The sequence below is a fragment of the Gymnoscopelus microlampas genome (genome assembly GCF_963454915.1).
Source record: "Gymnoscopelus microlampas genome assembly, chromosome: 21".
NCBI lineage: Eukaryota > Metazoa > Chordata > Actinopteri > Myctophiformes > Myctophidae > Gymnoscopelus > Gymnoscopelus microlampas.
Window position 1 is genome coordinate 37391858 of NC_139958.1, and position 13382 is coordinate 37405239.

A 13382-nucleotide genomic window follows, 5' to 3' on the forward strand; every position below is an offset into this window, starting at 1 on the left:
GTGCCTGTCTAGCGCTATGGTCAGTGTTGCCACGTCGGCTTATTATAAGCGACTTTGGGCTTGTTTGACTGTAAAGTCGGTTGTAAATATTTACACACACGATTTGTGTTGTTAAAATGTTTCAAAAATATTCCAATTTTTCTTTACTTTTTTTTTAAAAATAGCAGATCTACAAGCTCACAACGCGTTGTGAGTGAGCTTGCAGATCCGCTTCTTTTGGGCTTGTTTTCATATCTGGCAACAGTGGTTGGCACCAGCACTTAAACATAAACTGGACATAAAAGCCACTAGTTGGGCGATGCATGACCATTAAACCCCAGACTGTCTGGACCTCTGTATAAATGTCAAAAGGGCTCTATTCACAGCAGCCATATTGTGAAGACATTCACAGGTGTTGCCAATGATACTAATGAAGGCTCGGTTCCATTCTGGTCAAACAGAGTCAGGGTGCTGATATTGTGCATTGTTGACTCACTGGAAACCCTCTGCTAGACCAGTGTGTCTACAGTTGGGGTCCAGGGACCCTCATGGGCTTCCAAATGGCCCCTTACGGTGTGTAACTCTGAAAGTGTACAAATGGAACCAAATGGACCCGTAAGGGTCCATTTGGTTCCATTTGTACACTCTCAGAGTTACAGGTCCATTTGGTTCCATTTGTACACTCTCTGAGTTATGGGGGTCGTGGAAACCACTGTGCTACACTAAAATGGAACAGAGCCTTCATTAGTATCATTATAACACCTGTGAAGGAAGTGATAATATGGCTGCTGTGCATAGAGCCTATTAACGAAGGCCGGTGGTTTTCATACGGACGTGTGTTGTATCTTCCACTGACATGTCTTAGTTCACTCACTGGACCCTTCCAGCTCCCAGACACACACATGCAGTGGTGTAAAGTAACTAAGTACATTTACTCAAATGTACTCAAGTACTAGTTTGGTATTTTTTACTTTCCTGGAGTATTTCCAATTTTCAATACTTTTACCTTTTACTTTGACTATTCCACTTGAGCCCTATATACATTTCTCTACACATTTCAAAAGATTTTAATACATACATTTGAAAACTTGTGAAATGGGACATTCTGCATCTTTTGGTACATTTTGCTGCCAATACTTTTGAACCTTTACTAAAGCAAATTTTGAATTCCGGATTTCTACTTATGTATTTCTACATTGCAGTATTGATACTTTAGTAAAAAAAATTTAGTACTTTTCCCACCACTGCACACTAGTTAGTGAGTTCCACTAACGCTCTGAACCAGGGCTAACTGCACACATGCTTCGGAGGAGGAAGCCTTGGACTGGCTGGGTGTGCGCGATATGTATCACCGCTCTCTCCGAATGAGTGGAGGTTCCTCCCTTCTTGGAAAAACAATAACTTGTTTTACAAGTTTACAAACGTAAAATTATCCATAACAAAAACAAAACGCTCCAAACGTTCAACTTGTTTTTTTATTTTGTATTCTTTCTCAGTGTTATTGACATGGCGACCTCGGGACCTATTGGTGTTTTACGTACAGGTACAGCTACAGTAGCCTACAGACGATAAAATTGACCTCTACCTGCGTATGAATGCAGATTTTTAAAAAAACAAAATTTGTGTTAATAAAATGTTTTGTGTAATGTGAAGAAAAGGTGAGGCCCTCCATGGTTTCTCACCTCACCTGGCTGGACAACTCCTTTTTACGTGACCCTTTCTTGTGAAAGATGTCACTGTATATTGTACTTACACTCATCTTTTTGTGCAAACCAATACACAAACAAAAACATCTATACAAAGGTTGCTTCACAGATGGAGCATAAACATAGGGTTTTAGGGTCATTTACTTTCAACTGACCCTAAAATGCCTAGGCAATGAAGAGCAAAGAACCCATGAACATTTCAGTAAATAAAAACACCTTGAACTTGAACCAAAACGTGAACCAAATGCTATTAAAAGGAAGTTCTATTAACTTCTCAAGACAAAACTTCCTTCCATTGCACCAAAATAAGTGCTCTGGGGGTCAGAGAAGGGCCCAAAGCGTCCATAGATGTCCTTGGCTCGGACAGCTAAGTGGTAAGTGGAGACAGCCTGGGGCAGACCAGTGAGACTACAGGCCATGGGCAGAGGAAGGGCCCCAACCTCACCAATCTTTGTCCACACTGCTGTGTTGTTCACATCTGAATGATCCTGACAGAGTCAGAAGGCATAGAGCTGGTAGCTATCTACAGCTGCACAGGTCAGATCAGTCACTGGCACATGCCAGGTCACCACTTTAACATTGGGACTTTCACGTGTACCACTACCAGGCAGTCGCACCACCTTCAGCAAGGGTTGCTGGGGGTGAGAGGTCAGGGAAGCCGCTGCGGGCAGGAGACCTGCAGGTTGCAGTGCCGTGGGGAGGGGTGGTGGCAGCACACTCTGTTTGACCAACACAGCCATAGACTGTATAAAATAGAAGAGAGCCTTAATTAGTATCATTGGCAACACCTGTGGATGTGAAGGAAGAAACAGTACACAACTATGTATGTCAATATGGCTGCCTTTTATAAAATAAAATAAAAAGCTGTGGCGGACACAAGCCCCTTCCTTACATTAGGCCTGTACACATACATTACAGTAAGTAAACAGGTTCGCTTGCTAGGCTGACGCTTACATAAACAAATGACTCAATGACTCAGTCTCTACACTTTTCTAACAATTGAAAGAAATCAGAATAACATTCTCCTTGTCTAATGGGTGCCTTTCTAATCGCAATCTCACCATGAGAGTATACAGTATATACTGTACACTGGTGATCAGTACACCAGAAAAACCTCCATACCTGTTTATGACGATCATAAGTTACAGCTTGGAGCTGTGTCTTCTTCAGGCTCTCCACCACCTCAGCCAACATGGTGCTTTTCTTCAGAACAGGTCTTGGGTTGAACGTCTGTCTGCACTGTGGACAACTGAATACACCCATTTGATGATCCTGATTCCAGTATCCCTCAATACACCCACTGCAGTAGTTGTGTCCACAGGGAACACTCACTGGAACCTTCAGTAGATCCAGACAGATGGAACAGCAGAACCTTTCCTGGTCCAGATGAACTGCTCGCCATGCCATTTTACAGCAGACTAATTTACAGACAGACATGGTTTAATTTCCTCATAGATCACATGACATAGGAGTGGTGGAAACAAAGTCACATTTACATGGCCAAAGCATGGCCTTGGTTCTGTGTGGGAGTCAGTGGGAGTAGAGTTCTCATAAGGAGCTGAGAGGTACGTACATAAGAGGTACAATATGGAGAGAGGTACAGAGAGGTACTGAGAGCAAATGTTGGCTATTTGAAAATAGCCGATCTACAAGCTCACGCATCGCGACCCGTTGTGAGCTTGTAGATCTGCTATTTTCAAAGTATTTTTATACATTTGATATTTTGTGAAACGGGACATTTTGCATAACGAGTACTTTTACTTTTGGTACTTTAAGTACATTTTGATACCAATACGTTTGCACTTTTACTCATGTCACTCTTTAATTCCGGACTTCTACTAGTAACAGAATATTTCTATATTGCAGTATTGCTACTTTTACTTATTAAGTAAAACATGTGAGTACTTCTTCCACCACTCCAAAATGCTACTAATTGCTATAAAACCTGTGTATATAGCCAGTCATTTTGGGGATGAACAAGAAGTTGAAGGGTAAATGTAAGGTCTGTCTGATAATGATGGTCCGTGCAATGTAAAATCACGTAGAGTTAAAAATAAGATATGTAGCACAGACTGTAAAATGTTAATGTGTAGGTAATGTAATAATCTAAATCTACAATGTAACTAGTAACTAAAAAAAAAAAGTATTGTAGTGGAGTAAAAGTACAATATTTGCCTCCAAGATGTAGTGGAGTAGAAGTAAAAGTATTGGAAATACTCCAGTAAAGTAAAAATGACTCAAAAGTGTGCTTAAGTACAGTACTTGAGTAAGTATACTTAGTTACTTTACACCACTGGCATTTTATAGAAATATTGGGCCTTGTAAATGTAACAGTGCAACAGTGCATATAGCCTAGAAACTCCGTACCACTGGGTGGCAGTAATGCGTACAATAAACATCCTCCCCACCGCCATCATGAAACCGTAGCAGAAGAAGAAGCAGTACGCCCAATTTACGCTTTTGTCGTACCACGGTGCCGCGCGCGCATAAATAGCCCGATCCACAAGCTCACAGCGCGTCGCGAAGACCATAGAGGTATAGGCGAAGACTACGCGCTGTGAGCTTGTAGATCGGCTATTTTAGGCACGCGCGACACCGTCCGTCGTACGACGAAGCATAAAGTGGGCGAAATGACCATCGCAAGCCAGTGTTGCCATGTCCGCTTATTATAAGCGACTTTGGGCTATTTTTATGTCAAGTTGATTGTAAATATTGGTAGTTGCGGGCTGCGGTTTTTGGGGCTTGTTGTTTCTAAACTGTAGTTGCTTATTTGGGCTTGTTGTCTAATGTTGTTTAAACCAGTGGTTATCAAACCTTTTTCATGTCATGGACGATGAACCCCAGCCCAGATTAATAGTCATATTTTTTCCAAGTTTCTTTTGAAAATAGCCGATCTACAAGCTCATAACGCGTCGCGTTGTGAGCTTGTAGATTTGCTATTTTCAAATAGCCAATGTATATGGGATTCATTCAAGCGCTCATGTGATGTGGCCCATAATGTTGCTTCTTTTGGGCTTGTTTTCCTAGACCAGGTTGCTTGTTTCTCTCTCATAACCTGGCAACGCCGGTCGCAAACGACGGAGAGACTGAAGAAGAAGAACCTAACCCACCTAAATAAGAAAAATAACACAAACCCGCTATCAAATTATTTAAAAAAAGGAGAAGAAATACACAAACTAAAGTGCTTTTTACAGCCTCGCAGCCGAGGGAGCGCTGTTTAAAAACCCACTGGCTTTAAGGTCTGGTTTAGTGTTGTTGTTATAACGGTTAAACGTTAGCAACCATCTGATATATATATACATATTATTTACATAACGTGAATCCGGCGTTAACAGACAAGGAGAAGCCGTTTAATTGTTCAACGAACAGCTAAAGGCTTTGAATTTAAAAAAAGGAACATGTCGGAGGAGCTGGAATTCGGCGACGAGGAGGCGACGATGATGAGAATGGAGGAGGAGGAGGAGGAGGATGGAGAGGAGGAGGATGATGGGGAGGCGAGCAACGACGATCCGATGCAGCCCGATGCCAGTGCTGAGGAGGAGGGTGGGCCCATGATGGGTGGTCCCATCGCCGGAGGAGGAGGGGAGTCCGAGGGCTCCAAGATCGATGCCAGCAAGAACGAAGAGGATGAGGGGTGCGAGATATATATATATATATATATATATATATATATATATATATATATATATATATATATATATATATATATATATATATATATATAAAAATATAAATACTCTGTTACAAGTAAAAGTCCAGAATTCAAAATTTACTTGAGTAAAAGTACAAAAGTATTGGCATCAAAATGTACTTAAAGTACCAAAAGTGAAAGTACAAAAATATTTGAAAATAGCAGATCTGCAAGCTCACAACGCGTCGCATCGCGACGCGTTGTGAGCTTGTAGATTGGCTATTTTCAAATAGCCTAGATATAGAATAGGGCTAAAGTGGTTAATGTATGTTTTATAATATAATAATTTATATCTGAAAAGTAACTAGTAACTAAAGTTTTCAAATAATTGTAGTGGAGTAAAAGTACAATATTTGCCTCTGAGATGTAGTGGAGTAGAAGTGAAAGTATTGGAAATTGGAAATACTCAAGTAAAGTACAAATACCTCAAAATTGTACTTAAGTACAGAAGTAAATGTACTTAGTTACTTTCCACCACTGGTGGTGTAGGTATGTCTGCTGTACTACTGTAGTACTTCCAAGTTTCAATACTTTTACGTCTACTCCATTATCTCAGAGGCAAATATGGTAAGCCTACCTTTACTCCACTACAATTATTGGACAACTTCAGTTACTAGTTATTTTGTAGATTTTAATTTACTTGTCCGAACCTAGAACACACAATATTTATTGTATTATGATGAGTATCAAGAATCTCAGATAAAGAAAAAAAACGAATCATATCATAATCATATTAGCAACTACAAACAGCCAAAATTATCATGGCAAAATGATGCATGCACACACAGAAAAACAATATTTCAATATAAATATTGGATAAATATTTTTAGACATATTTCTGGCCAGTGAAAACTCATTTCTAATCTAATCTAATCTCTAACATACACAATTTTGTATTTTTGGTACTGTACCATGGAATATATCGTCGCTGTCTGGTGGAAACCTCATATGAGCTTGTAGATCTGCTACTTTTGATGCTTTTGTGTGACACTGTAGTATGATCAAGTAGGGCATTCATTTATGGAGATATACAGCAACGATATATATTTTCTCTGCGGGTACTCCTCACAAGAGTATCAATGATAGTTTACTGAAAACCCTTGTTTTGTTTTGTTCGTATAGGAAGATGTTTGTTGGAGGGCTGAGCTGGGACACGACGAAGAAGGACTTGAAAGATTACTTCAACAAGTTTGGGGAGGTTGTCGACTGCACGTTAAAGCTGGACCCTATGACGGGCAGGTCCAGGGGCTTTGGATTTGTGCTGTTCAAAGAGGCTGATAGTGTTGATAAGGTAGTGTGTCTGCCACATTATGATGAATATTATCAATGACCAGCTATGTAGTCATAACAAATAATAATGTGTGATGCCGAAGCTAATTGCTATTTTTGCCCTGTGCAACCAGTACCTTGTTTTGTGATAACATGGCTTGTAATAGGTTACCCTGCATATACCATGGCAGCTTACCAACAGTTAAACTATAACTAGTGTCTCTTCTTATTTTATGTCTATACAAGCTTCACTTTCAACCTTGTGTCCCTATGTTGGGCATGTCATTATAGGCGAAGTGATGAACAAATTACCCATTGTTTGTATTTTCGTTTCTCTCTAATTTGTATATTAAATATAAAGGTTGCTACGCAGAAGGAACATAAACTTAATGGGAAAGTAATTGACCCTAAAAAGGCCAAGGCAATGAAGAGCAAGGAGCCCATAAAGAAGATCTTTGTTGGAGGTCTGTCTCCTGACACTCCTGAGGAGAAAATCAGGGAATACTTCGGTGCCTTTGGAGAGGTACAGTTTATTTCAAATGAATATATACTGTATGCTTGTTGGAACGGTTTAGCCATTAGGTATTTAACTTTTTTAAAGAGTATTTTACGGCATTTCTACTTTATTTCAATTGTACTGTGGTAGAGGGACTAGTTTTTAAAAACTCAACGCATCTCAAGTTTCTACATCTGCTATATTTGCTATGAATATACAACAGGTGTGCCTTGATCACAAAAAGTTTGGAAACCAGAACCACTGAGGATATATGCTGTATATTAAGCTCAAATGAACTGTCCATTGTTTTTACGAACAGGTGGAATCCATCGAATTGCCCATGGAGAACAAGACAAACAAAAGGAGAGGGTTCTGCTTCATAACGTTTAAAGAAGAGGAACCCGTTAAAACGATAATGGAGAAGAAATTCCACAATATAGGACTGAGCAAAGTAAATTAGCATCTCCGTCTAAATCATTTTTATTTCAATCTGGCATTGTGTCTCATTGGATAGATGGTTTTCAGTGATGGGTGAAAGTGAAAGGAGATGAGTGATCCTAATGTCTTTTCCACTAGTGTGAAATTAAAGTGGCAATGTCCAAGGAACAGTATCAGCAGCAACAACCCTGGGGAGGTAGAGGAGGATACTCGCCCCGGTCTCGGGGTAGAGGTGGTGAGTACATAACCTGGTTTGTGGCTCTTGCCATAATAAGTGTGAATTCTTTATACCTTATGGAAAGAGTGATCATTAACCACTTTTAGGACATGCCATAGGAGAAATGTATGTTTTGTTGAAATATTTTCAAGAATAGCTGATGTACAAGCTCACAATGTATCACATCGCAACACATTGTGAGCTTATAGATTAGCTATTTAGCTATATTTAAAAAAAACATTAATAGGGCTTAAGGGATTAACAGCTTTAAGCTGTTTTAGATATTTGCCTATTTACTGTTAGTACTTTTGACTATTTGGTGTTTTTAAAAGTTGAAAATACGGATATACTACAAGGGCCCAGTCTCTAATCAAGTAAGCTATCAGCCCCATGCTGGCTGTGTTTACATAGTGATTAAAATGATTCAACTTCCATTTAGAATATGTATGACCTCTGAGCTGCATCGTATCTTTCCATAAACGTTTGAAATCCAGGGCCTAATCAAAACTGGAACCAAGGTTACGGTAACTACTGGAATCAAGGGTACGGGAATTATGGAAATTATGGATACAACGGTGGAGGATATGGCGGATACGGTGGCTACGATTACACTGGTTACAACAATTACTATGGATACGATGACTACAACAGTAAGTCATTTCATCGGCGAAGCACATTGACAAATTATAAATCTTTGTGTCACCTAAAGCCTAATTTATATTAGTCGTGTGCCAGTGCCATGCATCTATAATAGCATATCTACAAGCTCACAACACATGAGTTTGTAGATCTGCTACTTAAGTTGCACGACACTGATGCAAGCAAGTATAACTGTTATAACTGCATCGGTATGAACATGAACGTGAATATGAAATGTAACGGGTTGGTGACATTTGTAGGTCAGCCAGTTGGATACGGCAAGTCGCCCAGGCGTGGTGGTCACCAAAACAGTTACAAGCCCTATTAACGTGACAAAATCTACAGGTATGTTTAAAAAAAAAAAAAACATAATCTCTAAATACAAATGTAATATGCATAGTTAACTTTCTGTATGGTAACAATATGTGTAATTTCTTTCTTGTAATTCTTTTTTCTCAGTACCCTCAAGTGCTTTACAGTAGTGGTAACATAGAGGCTACTACAGTCTTTGTGGTGATTATTTTTAACAGCCGGCCTTCTGCTGCCTCTTTTGCACCATTGTTTTAACTGTAAAGTTAACAGGTAAAGCACTCCTAACTGCAGTAAATGGATGCCAAACGTAGCCACTTGAACCCTAGCATCCCTATTCTTCCGGCCATGTCATAACAGGCGAACAATCGCCGAAAAAAGCTCTATCCTACAAGATCACAACCACGTCGCAAGACGGCGCGTTGTTAGCTTGTAGGTTGGTTATTTATCGGCGAAGGGATTTGGTGTAGGGGCAGGGGGGGGGGGGGGGGGGGGGGCAAGTATAGATCCCTGGGGGACCCCGGCCAACAAAGTATACGGTATAGGGTTTAAGTGGTTACTAAGGATGTGCAAGGAAAAAGAAAAGGAAGTATTCTGTCTCCTAACTCTGACATACCTTGTTTGTACCTGCCAGCGGAGCTTCCTTGCAGGCCATGAGCTGACTCCCAGATACTCTCAGGGCCCGCTCAATGCGGACCGGGTACGAGAGGCATACTGCTCTCGAATGCTGCCATTTGGTATGGTCTTACAACATCCCGTATCAGCTTTTCTAAAACTAAACAAATTGGGACACGTCCAGCTTTTTGTCATCTTTCTTTTAATTCATTGTTTTTTCTGCTGTATGTAATGTAAAATTTAAAATACACACATGTAATTGTCATTTTTTACAGGCCCTTACTCCCCCCACAAGTAATGGTTAAATATGTAAAATTAACATTTGTTTTTCAAAGGATATGTACAGCTTTCTCTGGACTTTCCAGTAATATGTATTCCTAATCTTATCTGAAATGCTTGCTTTCTTTATTTAGCCCTTGTAGCAGTATTAGCCAGTAGTCCATGAGCTAAAACCTGGTTTGTACTTGGACGCTACTGTGTTGAAGAAGTGCATTCATTTTTGTACATGTATTGCTTTGTTTTCTGTTAGTGACAGCGACGGAAAGACACCACTTATTAAACGTTGTTAATTTTCTTCTAACAAATTCTCTTCTTAACCTTTGTAAAACATGAAGAATCAAAGTATCACTACATCTCCAGAAATTTGCATGTAATGTTTTCTTTAATGTGTATTTTTGACCAATTGAAGTCTTCTTGTATTCATAAAGTAATATGGCTTTGACCTCTTCGATTTATTGCACTTCAGGATTTCTAGCTTATGGACTTACTTCTGTTTTTTAATTTTAATGTTAAAATAATTGTTCGCATTGGACATACTATGCACGGGGGATTCCTATGATTTATTTATTAGTGATTTAAGTGTTTGTTGATTTATGTCTGATTATCTGTCCCATTTGTTTTCTAGGCTTCAACGTAAGAGATTGAATGACGTTCACTGTTGAAGCGCTGGCGGAAGAGGTGGCAGCATCCAGGCAAAAGATTGACATGACTGTGACCGGTGAAGAATATCGATCTACATTTACTTTGTGTTCAGCATTATATTTGTTGTAACCCGCAAAGCTTTCAAATTTGGATGTTTTGTTTCATTACAATACTGCTAAGTTATTTCAGATAAGCTGCCGTTTTAGTTACAGTTTTTTTGTGTGCAAAGTGTGATGACCGTTCTTTGTTTATTGCTTTGTCAAAATAGAATTGGATGGTGTTAGCAAACATATAATCTAGGCTGTTGTTTTACTTTTCTTTACATTTTATTATATCACTCAAATACGACTTTATGTTATTACAATATGGCAGTCCAAAAATACAGTATATACATTGAGTTAAAATGAAAAAGAGAAAGGAAAAAAAAAAAGAATAAAAGTATGAAAAGAAAAAATACATTGACATTTCTTATAATTTTTGACACCTTGATAGATAGATGTTGTTTCTTCTCAGGCCCATGACTAAACAACTGGTGGAGTGTTGAGGACCTACTGTATGTACTTTGGCATTTATGGGTCACATATCATTAAGTTATACAGCTCTGACATTTTTTGATAAGACAATGGGTGAAACTGTACTTCAAGAGTCATCAGGTGCCTTTTGAATTGTTCTTGAAATAGAATACAATATCTTTAACCACTTTAAACCTGTTCTCCCTGTGAAAATCATAGCAAAACATTGAGATCTACCAAGGCTCACTGCATCGCTTTTTTGCAGAGATATCGGATAGGGCTTAAGTGGACTGAGGATGATCGGAATGTCTCATAGGAGAACCACTAAATCACATGGTTATTTACACATTGGGTTCCTGCCCCCTGCATTTTTAAAGCCTGCAATCCCCATTTGGGAGTGCATGGCTTAAATGACACCTGTAGCAGCCAGGATGATGAGTACAACAGCAATCAGCACAATGACACCAATTATAATCATCATCTTAATGTTTTTCCACCAGTATTTCCTTGCAACTTTCGTAGATGTTCTTTGGAAAGAGTCAGCCTGAGAAAAGATAATAGAGCTGGTGTTAACCACCTTAACCCGGACGTCCCTATTTTGGGCAAAATCTTTACCATTTTCAAAAATGTTACATTTTAAAGAAAATTGTGAAATTGGCCAATCTGCTATTTAAGTTTAGAAATGTGTCATGATTACTTTGATGCTAATATTGAGATGACAACATAATACTTACAGTAGCTTGAAGTTCATCTGTCTTGCCAATCAAGTCGTCTATTTTCTCCCCTCTCTCCAGCACTTTGTTGATGTTGTCTTTCAGTATAACTTTAACCTCATTGACCTGGCCTTGCACTGTATCCATCCTGTTGGAGGGGACAGATTCTTGTGGTTGAGAACCCGGGTCAGCCTGTAAAATAGACGGGAAGGTATGGTCAGTAAAACATTTTGTGAGAAATACCTGCCCATGGAATAAACCACAACACTTTTTCTCATCCAGTGGTCACTACTACATACTTATATGGGACAATGTTTTAAAATTATAAAAAACAACAACAACAACAACAACAACAATATATATATATATATATATATATATATATATATATATATATATATATATATATATATATATATATATATATATATATATATATATATAGCATGTGTATATGTATATCAGCCTTTCTTAAATGTCTCAAAATATGTTTAAATGATAAATGCATAAGTCAAGTTCTTTTTTTAAATGATGGGAAGAAAGCCTGAAATGACTTGGTACAGATATAGCAGAAAAGATTTATGTCTTCTTACACACTAAATATATAGAAATTGTTTGGGGGAGGTAGGGTGGAGTCACAGGTGGCCTTTGAGGATTGTTTAAAATACAGTATGCTAGTGGTCCAGAGCTTTAAAAAAAAAAAAGGTTAGGAACCAATGAACTACAACATCTTACATTTTACATTATGTGTGCAAGTTTATGAAAGACTCCAGCCGCACTGAAAGAAGTCCAGATACATTTTGTCACAATAACTTTACTGGCATTTTCTAAATGAGATCTCGTCAGCATGTGATTGTGTTTCAGGTGGGTTATAATGTATTACAATCTAGACCATGGGTCTTCAACAGGGGGTCCGGGATCCATAGGGGGTCCTCAGAGTTACTACAGGGGGGGCGCCAAATCTTTGTGTTTTTTACATTAACCACTTGACCCCTACCCTTTTCTGAGGAGAACTTCAGCCAAAAATGGCAGATCTACAAGCTCACAACGCCTCACGCTGCGAGGTGTTGTGAGCTTGTAGATCGGCTATTTTTGGCAAAGAGGTTTGGTGTAGAGGGAAAAAGAGCAGACCAAGTACAGAGTGAAAGGTCAAGTTTACTAAGTACTGAGGGTCGAAGTGTTAAATGTCTGAAAATACATATTAACGTGAATCCAACATACACTGATGATAGTGCTGGCAAACAAGTCTATGAAGCTATCTATGAAATCTGAAAAAGTTTAATCTGCGACACAATTTTATACAATGTAGTGGGGGGTCCCTGCTTCATCTCTCTCTCTCAGCTAAGGGGTCATTGGCCTGAAAAACTTTGAAGACCCTGATCTAGACTATAAAGAGTATATGTGAGCACAGAGCAGCTAATTAATTCACTGACACTTACAATATAACTATATGGCAGTCACATGTCATGTCACACACTGGTTTCCTGGTTTCGTTTCAGATGATCATGTCAGCGATTACTTTCACAAACTAGCACCATGATAAAAAGTCACGACTTGTATAAAAGGGAAAAGTATGATCTCAATACAGTATGTCACAGTTAGTCACTTGCATAAACAAATTCACTTCGCTTGACATGGCTTTCACAGAGCTTCCTGGAAAAGAAAAAGGGGAACAAAGTCCCAACACTCACCATGATATAGTAGCTCTGTCTTTAGTTTGCGCCAAACACAACAGAAGCACTCTGCCTTCACACAGCAATATCTTCACAATGTTCTGTTATCCACCTCTGCCAGCATAGTAAACATACAACTGCAACAGCAGCTTCTGGTGACCATATGAGTCATGCAGTTGGTAAGCAAATGTCTACATAACTGAC

The 13382-nt window shown here is 39.0% G+C and overlaps 2 protein-coding genes across 3 annotated transcripts; one reads left to right on the forward strand and one right to left on the reverse strand.

Annotated features, from left to right (window-relative positions):
- Window positions 1-4226: 4226 nt before the first annotated feature.
- LOC311038238 (heterogeneous nuclear ribonucleoprotein D0-like) lies at window positions 4227-10713 on the forward strand. 2 transcript variants are annotated; one of them, XR_014600035.1, is made up of 10 exons: window positions 4227-4306; window positions 4713-5319; window positions 6499-6667; window positions 7007-7168; window positions 7461-7592; window positions 7718-7814; window positions 8291-8446; window positions 8696-8780; window positions 9379-9481; window positions 10264-10713. XR_014600035.1 is itself a non-coding variant. In XM_084047632.1 (9 exons), exons 2-8 carry the CDS (start codon window positions 5084-5086, stop codon window positions 8761-8763), a joined length of 1020 nt encoding a protein of 339 aa, XP_083903758.1. In that variant the 5' UTR covers window positions 4227-4306; window positions 4713-5083; the 3' UTR covers window positions 8764-8780; window positions 10264-10713. The 2 variants fall into 2 exon arrangements, 1 of the variants encoding a protein (XP_083903758.1); XM_084047632.1 differs by lacking the exon at window positions 9379-9481.
- Window positions 10585-13382, reverse strand: LOC311038239 (vesicle-associated membrane protein 8). The gene is made up of 3 exons (XM_084047633.1): window positions 13197-13382; window positions 11527-11697; window positions 10585-11336 (listed from the first exon to the last, which is right to left on the reverse strand). Exons 1-3 carry the CDS (start codon window positions 13197-13199, stop codon window positions 11199-11201), a joined length of 312 nt encoding a protein of 103 aa, XP_083903759.1. The 5' UTR covers window positions 13200-13382; the 3' UTR covers window positions 10585-11198.

What these genes read in the sequence shown, in the direction of transcription:
- LOC311038238 (XM_084047632.1), top strand. Translation starts at nt 5,084, where the DNA reads ATGTCGGAGGAGCTGGAATTCGGCGACGAGGAGGCGACGATGATGAGA. An exon ending in AGGCTGATAGTGTTGATAAG is followed by an intron (nt 6,668 to 7,006) that starts GTAGTGTGTCTG and finishes TTAAATATAAAG; the next exon opens with GTTGCTACGCAGAAGGAACA. An exon ending in ACAATATAGGACTGAGCAAA is followed by an intron (nt 7,593 to 7,717) that starts GTAAATTAGCAT and finishes CTTTTCCACTAG; the next exon opens with TGTGAAATTAAAGTGGCAAT.
- LOC311038239 (XM_084047633.1), bottom strand. An exon ending in CAGATGAACTTCAAGCTACT is followed by an intron (nt 11,337 to 11,526) that starts GTAAGTATTATG and finishes ATCTTTTCTCAG; the next exon opens with GCTGACTCTTTCCAAAGAAC.